The following is a 16,286-nucleotide window of genomic DNA, read 5'->3' as shown; positions in this document are numbered from 1 at the left end:
TTAGTTGTTAAGAGTTAAGACTTAATAAGTCAGTCAAAGAATACGATATGAAAGATTAGTTAAAGAGTTAGACTAAACAAGCAATAATTAATAGATACTATCTTTAATTTCTTCTATAAAATGACAAATTACACAAACAGTTGATAGCTTGATTTAGTTGCAATTTAATTTCTACCAGAAACAATGTATACATCAAGCTAGGCATATACATTTTAGGCCCTAGTTAAGCTAATGATTGGTTTTAGAAAGGTTCATTAATCATTGCACATGCAATCAATATTCCTTTTAACCACCCTACTAATTTGGATTGCTAGCAAAAACAACAACTAGTATTGGCAACGTAAGTGATTTGTAGCCATGTGTTAGAATTTGAAAAGAAATAAATAAAAAGAGGTAATCTTGTCTTTATCTGCATCAAAATTGACTAAGTTCTTTGAAGCACGGTGGCATCCATGTATTATATAATGCACCAAAAGGAATGAACTTTAGATCAGAAGCAGAGTAGTGTGATTAATGGTGCAAATGGGGTTCCAATATTTGGGCACAAGAGGCATGAGAAGTGGGTATGAGAGGCTTGGAAAACAACGTTGTTGGGTGAAATTTGTGAATGGAAGATTACGAGGTATTAGGTTGTCACGGTCAAAGAGGCTTTCCCTGAAGGCTTTCACCATCAGCAAGATCATGAGAATGTACAATGATGTTGTCAACAGAATGAACCTGCAACAAGTGTTGGGTAATGCTGCTGTTGTTATTCCCACACAATGGGGTCTTCCTGTAATCTCTCATCATCATCATCCATCAGTTCTTTGAAAGAAAACTCATTTGCTATAAATTGCTAATATTGTTTGTATTTACATTGTTTGGGACTCATTCTTTTGTATTGTAATTCTTTTTGGCCCCATAATTTTTTTGGCCTAATGTTATTATGGTTGACTGTTATTTTGCTTCTAATGTCCTTATAGTATAATTGAATTCAGTGAATCCTATCAGAGCTTCATGCATATAATCAAACAGTGAAATTATGAATTATCAAATATTTTGTTTTAAGGAAAAAAGTTGCAAAAAAAATTTGAATTACACTCTGGTAGTTGTAGTCAACGATGATTTCGGAGGTCTCATTTTTTTGTAGTCAAAGGCTGCGTTTGTTTCCAAGAACAGAAGATACCGAGAATAGGATAGGACATGACACTCATGAACAGAGACACAAAATTTTGTATTCTTATATTCTATTTGGCGATAAATTAAAACAAATTATGAAAATCCAATTTATTTTCATTTTTTTGTCATTCAAAAAATTTGAGATGAAAAATATAATAATAAAAAATATAATTATAAAAAATTAACAAGAATAATGAAAGAAAAAATAAAAAATAAGTTGTGTCCTTGTTAGTATTTCTGTGTCCTTCCTGTCAGAATGAATACAAAATACATTAATTCAGTGTCTTTGGACACATTATCTCTCTGTTCATGTCTCCTCTGCCAAACACAATTTTGTGTCTCTGTGTCCCTGTATCTATAAACAAATGCAGCCTAGTGTCAAACATTGAAAGAATGTGTTATATTAATTATTGTGTTGGTTATTATAGTTTATTAGGTTTTTTTTAATTAAGTTTGTCTATTAGATTAGATTTTATAATTAAATTTTGACTGTAGAAAAATGTTAAAATTAATAAAATTAAAATAAATAAATATACTTAACACTTAATTAAATATTTTGTTTCATTTATTAAAATATTATGTTAATTTCAATATTTTTATCATTGTAAGATTTTAACAAAATTTAATATAAGATAAAAATCTAATTAAAAAATATAAATACTTAATTAAAAATTGGGTAAAAACTATAAAAATGGAGGAGTAATTAAATTTATTTTTTTAATAAAAAAAATTGAGCTACAGAAGATGCTAATGTCCTTAGTAAACCAATCTGTTGAGTGTTGTGAACAATGTGCATTTGATAGAATGTGGCTTCAAAGTTCAAACTACGTAAATTTGACCTTGAATACCCTTCCAAGATTATTAGTAGAGACATAATAAATGAACATATACCTGGAATTTATTCACAAATGAAATATTTGAAAAATAAATTAAAAAGAAAAGGAACAAAATCAATTTCGCTAGGTGTATTTTTTAACAACCAAGGCATATTCTCATTATTCTATTAATTAAAAATAAATATATAATTAATTAATAAAAACTATATTTTTATCAAAAGTATTTAGTATATAACTAGTATTATTAGCAAAAAAGCAAAACACACACAAACATATATAGAGAGAGAAAGAGAGATAGAAGAAGGTGGGAAAGACATAGATATATAATACGAATATGAGAATGAATGATAAATAACTTTCATAGTTTTATTTTTATTTTTAAGATTTAAATTCAAAATATCTTATTTAAAATTATAAACAACTTGTTATCTCAATTAATTTTATTTTTATTATTTTTATAATATGTTTTTTGGTAATCATTACTTTTATAATATTTAATAAACAAAAAAGTGAATCAATATTAACACACTAGTAAGAATAATGTTATTCAGAAGCTTTTTTGTTCCCTTTTGCTACCAACCCTCAACAAGCTATAGCAAGCCTTCTTCTACTGTTGGGTCCATTGGGCCTATTAATTTGGGTTTAGAGTTCAAGAATTACTCATTGGTTATTTGTTTAAATTTAAATAAAAATGACAAATGCAAGTTTCATCGGGGTTCGAATCCCGCCTTGTACATGCAGTAATTCATTGGCCAGTAACAAATTCTTAAATGAACTCAGTACCGCGACGGATTAGTTTTTGACCTGTCGGGTTGAGAGATACCGTAGAAAAAAAATGACAAATGAAAAAAATTTATACTTTAGACGTATTAATTCCTTAAAAAAATATCAATAAAATTTTATAGGATAGCAGATATAAATGTACTACTTTTAAATTAGTCTCTATAATTAGAATAAAAGATCTTAATTTACAAAGTGAATATTTATCCCGACCTATTGATATTTAACTTTGTAAAAGAGGTTAGCCTTTTTATCAATGATTTCTTTTCCAAACATACGATATGTGATACGTTAATTATTAATATATTCTTTATTTAATTTTTATAAGTAAAAATAACTTAAAAATTATTAATATTTTTTAATTTTATATAATAAATTTAGTTAATATATTTAAAAAATAATAAAAATATAACAAATTAAATGGCCTTGAGATAAAGAAACTTCTAACAAATTTTTTTTGTCAATTTAATTAATTTTTAATGGATAAATTAATAGTTTAATATGTTATATAGGTTTATTCTATTAATAAAGAAAAAAATATTAATAAAAGAATTAATTAATCCTATAAAAAAACATAAATAAAAAATATTTTTTATTAAAATCTCATATTTTTCGAGATAATTATTAGAGACCATTTAAACATTTTTCTCTTATTTAAACTAACATATTCATTTATTATCTGACTGGTGGAGAAGATATGATTGAATTTGGTGACGAATGCTACAATAAAAGGCTTGACAGTGAATAAGAGGAGTCTATATGTGTAATTGTTAGAGATAAATAGATTAACGTGAAAAAGAAAAAAAAAAGATTTTTATAAATTTTAATTTTTTTATAAATTTTAATTAAGTTTACTTAATCAATTTTAAATTTTTTAAATTTTAAATTTAAAAAATTTAAAATTAATTATTAAAATTATAATTAATTGAATTGTTCACTTTTTAGTTAGTTATGTTGAGATAAGATTTGTTACGTGGATGCCCATTTATGAAGGGCGGTGTAGTATTCTCAAGGAAGAATGCTTTTAATAAGCATTTGAAAATCTATCTTATGTACATCTATAAATAGAGGTCCAAGCCTCTGAAAGTTACAGAATAACAGAACAAAATACTATTCTTCCTTCCTTTTCATACAAATAAATCAATCCTCTTTTATGTTGCAATCAAATACCCTTCTCCTTATATTACTATTACAATTCTTTCTCTTCTTTTATTTTATAAGTATTTTAAATTCTATTTTCTATTACTCTTTACATATAATATTAATAGCAATATTAACCATCTTTATTATATTGAGATAGTATCAAATGCAATTCTCTCTCTTTATTTTTAATACTTTTTCTTATCTTTGTATATATATACACAATACAACATATAATAGTATTATATATATATATATATAAAAATTATTGAGCTAATTATATTAATAATAGAGTCTTCTATTTATACATCTTTATTTTGTATATCCTTTATTTTACAACACGTTATCAGCACGAGACTCTGATCAAATTTTTAGGAAGACCCAGGTAATATTTTCATTATGTCGAAGCTCTCTCATCTTGAATTCAATGCTCTTGATATATCTGGAAACAATTATTTATCATGGATACTAGATGCTGAAATCCATCTTGATTCAATGGATCTTGGAGATACCATTAAGGCTTAAAATAATGCATCCCAGAAGGATAAAGCTAAAGCCATGATTTTTCTTCGTCGTCATCTTGACGAAGGATTGAAAAATGAATATCTTACATTAAAAGATCCTGCAGATCTTTGGAAAGACCTTGAAGAAAGGTATAATCATCAGAAAACGGTAATACTTCCTCAAGCCCGATATGAATGGACGCATTTGCGTTTACAAGATTTTAAATCTATAAATGAATATAATTCTGCAATGTTTCGGATCACCTCACGAATGAAATTGTGTGGGGAAAAAATAACTGATCATGATATGTTGGAGAAAACTTTCTCAACCTTCCATGCCTCGAATGTGCTCCTGCAGCAGCAGTATCGAGAAAAAGGGTTTAAAAAATATTCTGAGTTAATTTCTTGCCTTCTTGTTGCTGAACGCAACAATGAGTTGTTATTGAAAAATCATGAAGCGCGCCCAGCTGGCGCCGCCCCATTTCCTGAAGTAAATGCGGCAAATCATTACCCCAGAAGAGGTAAATGGCAAGCTTTTAATAACAAGAAAAATTATGGAAGGAAAAAGAATTATGTTCAAAAGAGAGAATCTCACCAGAATTGGGATAAAGAAAGGAATATCGGGTAGAATAAATCAACCGAGGAGAAGTGTTTCCTCTGTGGTGGAAAGGGCCATTGGTCACGTACCTGTCGTACCCCAAGGCACCTAGTCGATCTTTACCAGGCATCTTTGAAAAAGAACGACAAAGGAAATGAAACAAATTTTGTTTCAAATGATGCTGAGAACTCCACCACTCATTATGATGTATCTGATTTCTTTGAGGACCCTGAAGGAAATATTGGTCATCTGATCAATGATGGAATAGTTTAATATGTGGGATTGTGAAGTATATATGTAAATAAATAATGTAAAGAACTTATTGTTAAGTTTTATTTTCTATGTATTTAAGTTTCAAATGTGATGTACATAAATAATGAAATATTAATATGAATTTTAAAATTATTAAATGTGTCAAATTTTAAAATAAAATTTTAGTATATGGCATTATTTTATGTACAGTGTTTCTTAGAAAAATAATTCTGATCAAGTATTCAATTTAACTGTGCATACTACTCATTTTATTATTATTTGTTTTTGAAGAATGGCAAGGATATGTAATGAAGATGTATGCCTTGCGGATAGTGCAAGTTCGCACACAATTCTCAAAAGTGATATATATTTTACCCATCGGGTGCCAAAAGAAGAATGTGTTAATACTATTATTGGCTCAGGCAATGTGATTGAAGGCTCCGGAAGAGCTATAATTTTGTTTCCTGGAGGAACAAAATTCATAATAAATAATGCACTATTGTCTACCAAGTCTCATAGAAACTTGTTGAGCTTTAAAGATATTCGCCGAAATGGATATCATATTGAGACTATGAATGAGGGAAATCATGAGTATTTATATATCACAACTCATGATTCAAATAAGAAAGTTATATTCGAAAAATTACCCTCACTTTCATCTGGGTTGTATTATACCAAGATTAGTGCAATTGAATCACATGCCACTGTAAACCAGAAGTTTACTAGCCCAAATGAATTCATAACTTGGCACGACCGATTGGGTCATCCGGGAACAACCATGATGAGGAGAATTATTGAAAACTCTCATGGACATTCACTAAAGAACCAGAAGATTCTTAAAACTAGTGAATTTTGTTGTGATGCATGTTCTCAGGGAAAGCTAATTTTAAAGCCATCACCAGTAAATATTGGATTTGAGTCCCCTGAATTCCTAGAAAGGATTCAAGGTGATATATGTGGACCTATTCATCCACCATGTAGATCTTTTAGATATTTTATGATCCTCATAGACGCATCTTCGAGATGGTCACATGTGTGCTTATTATCTTCTCGCAACCTGGCGTTTGCGAGATTACTGGCTCAAATTATTCGATTAAAAGCACAATTTCTAGAAAACCCAATTAAAGCAATTCGTCTTGATAATGCTGGTGAATTTACTTCCCAAGCTTTTGATGCTTATTGTATGGCTAATGGAATAAGTGTTGAACATCCAGTAGCTTATGTTCACACACAAAATGGGTTAGCAGAATCACTTATTAAACGCCTCCAATTAATTGCTAGACCCTTACTTATGAGAACTAATCTCCCAACCTCGATTTGGGGGCATGCAGTTTTACATGCCGCAGCACTTATTCGTTTGAGGCCAACGAGTTACCATCAGTTCTCTCCTATGCAATTAGCTTTTGGCCAGCAGGCAAATGTTTCCCATTTAAGAATATTTGGGTGTGCAATATATGTTCCCATTGCACCACCTAATCGCACCAAAATGGGACCCCAAAGAAAATTGGGAATATATGTTGGATATGATTCTCCCTCTATAGTGAGGTATCTTGAGATACAAACTGGTGATGTGTTTAAAGCCCGGTTTGCGGATTGTCATTTTGATGAATCAAAATTTCCAACATTAGGGAGAGAGAATAAGTTTCCTGAAAAGGAACTTAACTGGAATGCATCATCATTGATGCATTTAGATCCTCGATTAGGGCAATGTGAACTGGAAGTTCAAAAGATTATACATTTGCAAAGAATAGCAAATGAATTGCCTGATGCATTTTCCGATACAAAGAGGATAACCAAATCTTATATACCAGCGGAAAATGCCCCAATTCGAATTGATGTCCCAGTAGGACAAGTAGCCACTGAAGCAAATTCACGCCAGAAGCGTGGCAGGGCGGAAAATGCCCCAATTCAAATTGATGTCCCAGCAGGACAAATAGCCACGAAAGCAAATACACGCCAGAAGCGTGGCAGGCCTGTCGGTTCCAAAGATAAAAATCCTCGAAAGAGAAAAGAGGTAAATAATATTCCTGTTGAAAAAGACATAGTAGAGACACCTGCAGTTGTCCAAAATTCTGATATAACGCCAGAAGACGTTCAGATACATGAAAATTGTGAAAATGACGAGATCTCGATAAATTATGTCTTTACAGGAGAGAAATGGGACCGAAATAAGACAATTGTCAATGAAATATTTGCATATAATGTGGCATTAGATATCATGCATGAAAGTAAGGATCTTGAGCCAAGATCAGTTGAAGAATGTCGACAAAGAAATGATTGGCCAAAATGGGAAGCAGCCATGAAGGCTGAATTAGACTCACTTGCAAAACGTGAAGTCTTTGGACCTGTAGTCCGTACACCTGAAGATGTAAAACCTGTTGGATATAAGTGGGTATTTGTGAGAAAACGAAATGAGAAAAATGAAGTTGTGCGCTATAAAGCCCGACTTGTGGCACAAGGTTTTTCACAAAGGCCCGGTATAGATTATGAAGAAACGTATTCCCCTGTAGTGGATGCGATAACTTTGCGTTATTTGGTCAGTTTATCTGCATATCATAAACTGCATATGCATTTAATGGATGTGGTAACAGCCTATTTATACGGCTCATTAGATCGGGATATCTATATGAAAGTCCCTGAAGGACTAAAGATATCTAAACCATCCAATGAATATTCGCAAGGGTTATACTCAGTCAAATTGTAAAGATCTTTATATGGTCTAAAGCAATCTGGACGAATGTGGTATAATCGTCTTACTGAGTATCTGGCCAAAAACGGATTCAAGAATGATGATATCTGCCCATGTGTTTTCATAAAGAAATCTGCATCTGGATTCGTTATAATTGCTGTGTACGTTGATGATTTAAATATCATTGGGACTCCTGAAGAGATTCCAACAATTATAAAAACTCTAAAATAAGAGTTTGAGATGAAAGATCTTGGAATGACTAAATTTTGTCTCGGCCTGCAGATCGAGCATATAAAAGACGGGATCTTTATTCATCAAACAACATACACAGAAAAGATCTTGAAAAGATTTTATATGGATAAGTCACATCCATTAAGTACACCAATGATCGTAAGATCTTTGGATGTGAAAAAGGATCAATTCCGTCCTAAAGAAGAAAATGAAGATATCCTTGGTCCTGAAGTACCATATCTTAGTGCCATTGGAGCGCTAATGTATCTTGCTAATAATACGCGACCTGACATATCATTTGCTGTGAATTTACTAGCAAGATATAGTTCCTCTCCAACCAGAAGACATTGGAGTGGAATCAAACAAATTTTTCGATATCTTCATGGAACGGTCGATATGGGATTGTTTTATCCCTATGGATCCAAGTCACAACTAGTTGGCTATGCAGATGCCGGATACTTGTCTGATCCACATAAAGGGAGATCTCAAACAGGATACCTGTTCACATATGGTGGTACAGCTATATCTTGGAGGTCCACGAAACAGACGATTGCTGCAACATCCTCTAATCATGCTGAAATACTGGCGATTCATGAAGCTAGTCGCGAGTGTTTTTGGCTGAGGAGTCTGATTCAATATATTCTATCATCATGTGGACTGATTGATCATAAGATAGCTCCAACTGTCCTGTTTGAAGATAATACAGCATGCATTGCTCAACTTAAGGGTGGATACATTAAAGGTGATAGAACAAAGCATATTTCTCCCAAATTCTTCTTCACTCATGACCTTCAAAATCAAGGGACAATTGATGTCCAACAGATCCGTTCAAGTGACAATCTGACAGATTTATTTACAAAGTCACTCCCAAAATCCTCCTTTGAAAGATTGGTACATGAGATTGGAATGCGCCGATTTCGAGACATTAAATGATGTCGGCAAGATGGGGAGACTATACTCTTTTTCCCTTGGTCAGGTTTTTTTTCCATTGGGTTTTTCTTGACAAGGTTTTTAATGAGGCAGTCCCCATCACTAAAGGATATTGTACTCTTTTTCCTTCACTAAGGTTTTTTTCCCACTGGGTTTTTCTTTAGTAAGGTTTTAACGAGGCAATAATCCTAAATGGACATCCAAGGAAGAGTGTTGAGATAAGATTTGTTACGTGGATGCCCATTTATGAAGGGCGGTGTAGTATTCTCAAGGAAGAATGCTTTTAATAAGCATTTGAAAATCTATCCTGTGTACATCTATAAATAAAGGTCCAAGCCTCTGAAAGTTACAGAATAACAGAACAAAATACTATTCTTCTTTCCTTTTCATACAAATAAATCAATCCTCTTTTATGTTGCAATCAAATACCCTTCTCCTTATATTACTATTACAATTCTTTCTCTTCTTTTATTTTATAAGTATTTTAAATTCTATTTTCTATTACTCTTTGCATATAATATTAATAGCAATATTAACCATCTTTATTATATTGAGATAGTATCAAATGCAATTCTCTCTTTATTTTTAATACTTTTTCTTATCTTTGTATATATATACACAATACAACATATAATATTATTATATATATATAAAAATTATTGAGCTAATTATATTAATAATAGAGTCTTCTATTTATACCTCTTTATTTTGTATATCCTTTATTTTACAACAAGTTAGAGACTTAATTTCCTATACTTTTCCATATTTTAAATGTAAGTCGCTCTAATCTTCTTAACTTTAAAGTAAGAAACGGTCTCTTTACAAAAAAGAATATAAATAGAGAGTAGATCTTGGTCGTGGCTGATGTTCAAAAAATAGAAATCTTGGTCGTGGCTATGGCGGTGGTAGTAGCCTCTTCGCTCGCCGTACTCTTCCCTTAGCCGTTCCCCGCTCTGCCATACACCCACCGCCCACCACCACCATAATCATCAACAACCGCCTTAAAACGCAATCCTCTTTTCTTCACGCGCACACACAGGTCTTTTCTTCTCTCTGTTTAACCAACAAATTCCCGTTTTCTTTCTTCTTTTTACACTGCTCTGTTATCGTTCCAGACTCTATGCTTGAATTGCTAGTTTCCAATATGTTATGCTACGGAAGTGTTGGTGGTTTGGAATTTGGATTTGGTTTCCGTGAGTCCATTATACAGATACGGAATGTAGTAGTTAATGCTTCAATTTGTGTACGTTATTCCGTTATTTATGAACCAAGTATACAACTCTCGATGCATGCCACTTGTTTTAGATTTCTGGGTTCTCAAACCTGCTTTACCTTTATTTGGTATTTGGCCTTGTTACCCAGCTTGTCTCTTAAAAGCTACAAGAGATAAGAATAGGGGCTTCCCTTACAGTCCTCTATTCACATCACATTGCTTTTGCCATTGCAATTTGCAAAGGACGCTATAGTATGTCATATCACTTCCCTGTAATCGAAGGGATTCATTCTCAAGATTTTTTTTTTTGTGTGTGGGGGGGATTTAAGTTTGATCAAATTCGATATGATTGTTGCAGAACATTTTGGCAGTGATTTTCATTGTACAACTTCTATTGGTCTTCATCCATAGTACCATCTCAATTTATTGACTTCCAATTTATCCACATAAACTGAAATTTGAAAAACTTGTGTTGGATTTTGGCTTTTGACCCACTTTTGTGTTTACTTATTCCACTAACTATATGAAATGTGTGATTTTTTGTGGTTATTCCTGATGAATGAAGAAATCCACCATTAATGAGCTGCCGATTACTTCCATCATTTTCCCTGTCTATTGTTTTTTAAATATATTGCAATTTGTTTAATTTTGCAGATCTATTATATGCTTATGAATGGCGTGGCTGGGGCTTGGAAAGAAGGTAAGTTATCTTTTAATTTTATAGTATATTATTTTCATTAAAAAAAGAAAAGGTTACACAGCTTGCAGGAGATCAGGCTGTTCCCATAAATAATGATATGCCATATAATTCAAAGACATAATTTTATTTACTGACAACGTACTGTTTAATACCTGAGTGCAGAGAATTTATATGAATATTTCTAGAGCTTTGAATACATCTTCATTTAGGCGTGTGGCAGGGTCAAGCAGTGGATCTATTTATACTGCACAATCTGTTAATGCATCAGCAAGATGCATGCCAGGTAATTAAATTAATGCTTTATGCTTTCAATATTATATCTCCTGCACTTGTATGTTATAACTTATAAACTTACAAATTCTTATAACTACTCGATGCAGACCTCATCAGCCACACATCTGTGGGAGTGGCTAGTTTTTTCAGTGGGACTAAAGAAGGTGATATACGGTAAGATAGTGTTCAAATTTCAAGTTTCAGAAGAAACATTTGTAACATCATAGTTTAGCTAGTAGAATGACGATAGAATTTGCATGGAATATTGTTTGAGAGAATCATGATCTTACATTAAGTAAAGTTGTGCGCTTGCATGGCATATGGGCTATAGTCTCCCATTGTCTGATGTAGATGCTGATTTGAAGAGTTCTTTTTGGAAAACTTTGATAACAATTCAACATTCACTTGGAGATGCCTTCATCTCTCCTCCCTTCTGTGATTGTCAAGCCATTTTAGCCATCGTTTAGTTGTTTAACTGATTTGCTTAGGGGACAAGGTAGCAGCTTCTTTAAAACACTATTTTTTGCATTTTAGTTTCAGTCTGTTTCAACTTCTATTAAATAATTTCTTACATAATAAGTAGTCACATGAGTAGCTTGTAGCTTTTTAATGAGCTTTAATCTAGTATAGACCATAAGGTTATTTGGGCTTTCAAAGATTAGGCTTAGCCGCTTAGGCCGTCTTTAGTAATATGCAATCAAACCTAGTATAAATAGTCTAGGTATCAAGTGTTCAGCATCTTTGAGCTGTGGTTGAAAATGTCAAATGATATATATTTGATTAGACCTGAAAGAAAGAAAGCGACGTTATTTGTAAACTACAACCTTGTAAACTTATAATGATTGACTTATATGCAAAAAAAAAGCTTATATTTAGAAAGAGTAGAGGTAATGAGTTTTGTTTACGATATAGGTGCTTCCATGCTAGTCCGGAAGTTTGGGCAAGAAGAGGTGATGAGGCATTTGGGTTGAAGGCCCCAAAGAAGGAGAAGTATGTAAGAAAGGAAGGTAGGAACCAGCCACCTGTTGAAGCTCGATATGTCCCTCGTAATGTCAAAGCACCCAAATCTAATCCTGATAAAACAGTAGAAGTATTTGAAGGCATGACCCTTGTTGAACTGGCAAAGCGTACTGGAAAATCAGTATCTTCTTTGCAGGATATCCTCACAAATGTTGGTGAAAAGGTTGAATCAGAGTTTGAACCTCTCAGCATGGATACTGCAGAGCTTGCTGCAATGGTATTTCCCTTCTTGGATAATGTTAAATTAGTGAAGACTAGAAACTAGCCCCATATTGATCCCAAAATTGGGTTGTCAGTTCGTGTTATTTTTTAACGAAAAAAAAACCTAGAAAAGAAACAGGTAAAACTGGGCCGAAGGTATGAAGACGTTAGTTTTGATGTTGCTCCCTCCATGCTCACATAAGTGTACATCTCCAAGGCTTAACTTTTTTACGATTCCCTGCCCTTTTAGGAAAGCTACAAGTACCAATTATTTGTTTAATAATTCAGAAGAGTAATTAACTAAGAGAGGGAACAGCTGGAATGAAATATCCGTGTAATTTTGTAAAATAACTTACTCTAAAATTGAAGGCTTAAATAAGCTTTCGGTCATATAAAATACCCATTTTTTGGTTCTGGTCCCGATAATATTTAAGCTAAGATTGAAACATATTTGATATCTTGTTTATTTGAGAAATGAGGGAGTAATTTACTTTAATTTAAATTGTCAATGTAGCCTTACACATATTTTTACACGTTTTTAATTTTTTTGCCTTCATACTTGGTCAATCTTATTTTGTCTTAATTTGCCATATGATACACTTCCTTTTTTGTTTCTATTTCTTGATTTTTTGTTCGTATAATTTTCTTGCCGCTGCAGGAAGTTGGGGTCAACGTTAAGAGGTTACATTCAGCTGAGGGTACTGAAATTGTACCACGCCCTCCAGTTGTAACAGTGATGGGCCATGTTGATCATGGTAAAACTTCTCTTCTCGATGCCTTGCGACAAACATCAGTGGCAGCCAGAGAGGCTGGTGGCATAACTCAACATCTTGGTGCTTTTGTGGTGGTCATGCCATCTGGAGCATCAATCACATTCCTTGACACCCCTGGTCATGCTGCATTTAGTGCAATGCGAGCAAGAGGTGCAGCAGTCACAGATATAGTAGTGCTAGTTGTTGCTGCAGATGATGGAGTGATGCCCCAAACACTCGAAGCCATGTCCCATGCAAAAGCAGCTAATGTACCAATTGTTGTTGCAATTAATAAATGTGATAAACCAGGTGCAAATCCTGAGAAAGTAAAACTGCAGCTTGCTTCAGAGGGCTTGATGTTGGAGGAGATGGGTGGTGACATTCAGGTCATTGAAGTTTCAGCACTTCAAAAAACTGGACTGGATAACCTAGAGGAAGCTTTACTCCTTCAAGCCGAAATGATGGATCTGAAGGCACGAATTGATGGGCCTGCTCAAGCTTATGTGGTAGAAGCAAGGCTTGACAAAGGGCGCGGTCCATTGATAACTACCATAGTTAAAGCAGGGACCTTAACTTGTGGTCAGTATGTGGTTGTAGGCTCAGAGTGGGGAAGAATAAGAGCTATTAAAGACATGGTGGGAAGGTTAACTCAACGAGCAACACCTGCAATGCCTGTTGAAATTGAAGGGCTTCGAGGGTTGCCAATGGCTGGTGATGATGTTATTGTTGTTCATTCTGAGGAGCGAGCCAGAATGCTTAGTTCTGGTAGGACAAGGAAATCTGAGGAGGATAGACTTAGGAGGAAGTTGAATGAGGGCATCCCATCTACGTTGGAGTCATCAGAGGAGGTTCCGCAGAGGGTTGAGATGCCAATAATAGTAAAGGCAGATGTTCAGGGAACTGTTCAAGCTGTCACAGATGCATTGAGAACTTTAAATAGTTCTCAGGTATGTAAAGAAATCTTTTTTTCAAGGTAAATGAGCTTTAAACAAAATATGTCACTGACAGAAGTGATAAATAATCGGGCTTCCAAACTATAACTATCTTCTAGTATTCGCTGCTAAGCAAGTTGTATTTTGTTGTCAGGTTCTGGTGAATGTTGTTCATGTTGGTGTTGGGCCCATCTCTCAATCTGATGTGGACTTAGCACAAGCTTGTGGTGCGTGCATAGTCGGATTCAATATCAAGAGTCCACCCACTGCTCTTAGTCAGGCAGCAACTCGTGCCAGTATCAAGGTACTCTAACTACTGCAATGGAGATTAAGATTCCGTTTGAATTTGTTTTGATATGAATATCAGTTTGGCTTAATTGCAGTTGATTCTGCACCGTGTTATTTACCACCTTTTGGAGGACATAGGAAATTTGATAGTAGAGAAGGCCCCTGGTACTTTTGAGACCCAGGTAGCTGGGCAGGCAGAGGTGCTGAACATCTTTGAAGTGAAAGGGAGCAAGTCAAAGGGACCTGATGTTAAGATAGCCGGTTGTCGGGTTGTCGAAGGTTTTGTGGTGAGGACAGGAACCATGAGGCTCCTGAGAAGCGGGGAAGTGGTGTTCGAAGGAAATTGTGCATCTCTTAAGCGGGAGAAGCAGGATGTGGATACTGTGAAGAAGGGTAATGAGTGTGGATTAGTTATCAGTGATTGGTATGATTTCCAGATTGGAGATGTTATTCAGTGCTTGGAACAGGTCGTCAGGAAGCCCAAGTTCATTAAGTCAGAGAGTGGTGCTGTTCGAATTGAGTGCTGACACAATCTTGTGCTCAATTTTACACACTTAATTGTTGTTGCACATAAAGGGTGATTAACTGTAGAGGTATAGTGTAATAGGTTTTTGACACCAAAATTCCTATTAGGAACCAAATGTGTTATACGGTACCATTTCACAAACCCTAAAAAAAAAAACTTTAAGGGTTTATCTATGTCTTGTGTTCTAAGTGCACATGATAAGATTACAAATTGAGAAAATTTTTATTTATTGGAAATACAAAATTTTAAGTTTTTAATACATTTGTTTTGCATTTATTAAATAAAAAAAATTAAAATTTTCCAATAATGATAAGTTTATTATGTGCTCCTAGAACACATATTAGCTAAATTCAAAACTTAAATAGTATTTTCAGTGCAGATTACAAAAGATATCAATCTGATGGTGGTGAGTCCAGATATAATGAATTATAATTTTGTAATCTTTTTTTCTTTTTGGCAAACTACGTACTTGTAATTTGACTAAATTAAATGCCTAAGTACTTCAACTTAGGTTGTACTTTCAGATTTTTAGGAAGCCACTGTGCATAGGAAAATTGGCAAGAGTGATGCCATTCTGGGATAACAAATTTGAATATCATTTGCAATGAAGTGAAATTTCAAATATTATGGAGATCATAGGTGATTTTTATTTATTTATTTATTTTTTTGGTTTAATCGCTCGGGTGTTCACTCATCGCTGGAGTGAATTTCTAACTTATTTTAGTTTTTTAAAAGCAATTTTTCATAGCAAATTATATTTTTAATTTGTTTCAAATTTTTTAAAACGCTTTCTTCCAGTCAACGTATTTGTTTGGCTGGAATTTGTCCTCTTCATTTTTTCAGTTACACCATATCTGAAAAAAATTATAACAAATTGTACTATTATTCCATATTTCACTTGAAACAAAATCATATGTAAAATTAGGTTGGTAAAGTAATTAGTTCACTTGTCTGTTTAAACGTTGGGGGTTTAAATTCTATCTTGTGCGTGTAGCAATCCATTGACCCTTGAATGAAATTCAGATTTATGACAAATTAGTTTTTGATCTTTCAAATTGGAAGATATCGTTGGAAGATATCGTAAATAAAAAAACAGAAAAGTTCTACATACAAGTCATTATGGCTTGTATGCTTTACAAGTTCATTAAGCAATAAACCCACAAAACGCGCTGCATGCCCTACGTCCAATACACGCGCTATATAAAGATCCCGCGTATATGTAACTACCAAATTTAAAAGATTTGTTTCCTTTTTCGTTCTCTTT

General features: G+C 33.4%; 1 protein-coding gene across 3 annotated transcripts; it reads left to right on the top strand.

The window, feature by feature from the left end:
* Positions 1-9,869: 9,869 nt before the first annotated feature.
* LOC112695635 (uncharacterized) lies at positions 9,870-15,281 on the top strand. Of its 3 annotated transcripts, none has more exons than XM_025748054.3 (8): positions 9,870-10,156; positions 10,985-11,030; positions 11,193-11,313; positions 11,411-11,477; positions 12,216-12,540; positions 13,183-14,223; positions 14,363-14,512; positions 14,592-15,281. In XM_025748054.3, the coding sequence occupies exons 2-8, from the start codon at positions 11,004-11,006 to the stop codon at positions 15,021-15,023; spliced, it is 2,163 nt and encodes a 720-aa protein (XP_025603839.1). In that variant the 5' UTR covers positions 9,870-10,156; positions 10,985-11,003; the 3' UTR covers positions 15,024-15,281. The 3 variants fall into 3 exon arrangements, with proteins under 3 accessions (XP_025603839.1, XP_025603841.1, XP_025603840.1); XM_025748056.3 differs by having other exon boundaries at positions 14,576-15,281; XM_025748055.3 differs by having other exon boundaries at positions 9,918-10,156; positions 11,240-11,313.
* Positions 15,282-16,286: the final 1,005 nt, after the last annotated feature.

Source organism: Arachis hypogaea, chromosome 6, assembly GCF_003086295.3.
Source record: "Arachis hypogaea cultivar Tifrunner chromosome 6, arahy.Tifrunner.gnm2.J5K5, whole genome shotgun sequence".
Lineage (NCBI taxonomy): Eukaryota > Viridiplantae > Streptophyta > Magnoliopsida > Fabales > Fabaceae > Arachis > Arachis hypogaea.
This window is presented reverse-complemented; position numbering and strand designations above follow the sequence as displayed.

Excerpts from the sequence above, each read along its gene's own strand:
- LOC112695635 (XM_025748054.3), top strand. The coding sequence starts at position 11,004 with ATGGCGTGGCTGGGGCTTGGAAAGAAG. Across the intron at positions 11,031-11,192 it reads GGCTGGGGCTTGGAAAGAAG|AGAATTTATATGAATATTTC; the intron begins GTAAGTTATCTT and ends ACCTGAGTGCAG. Across the intron at positions 14,513-14,591 it reads CAACTCGTGCCAGTATCAAG|TTGATTCTGCACCGTGTTAT; the intron begins GTACTCTAACTA and ends GCTTAATTGCAG.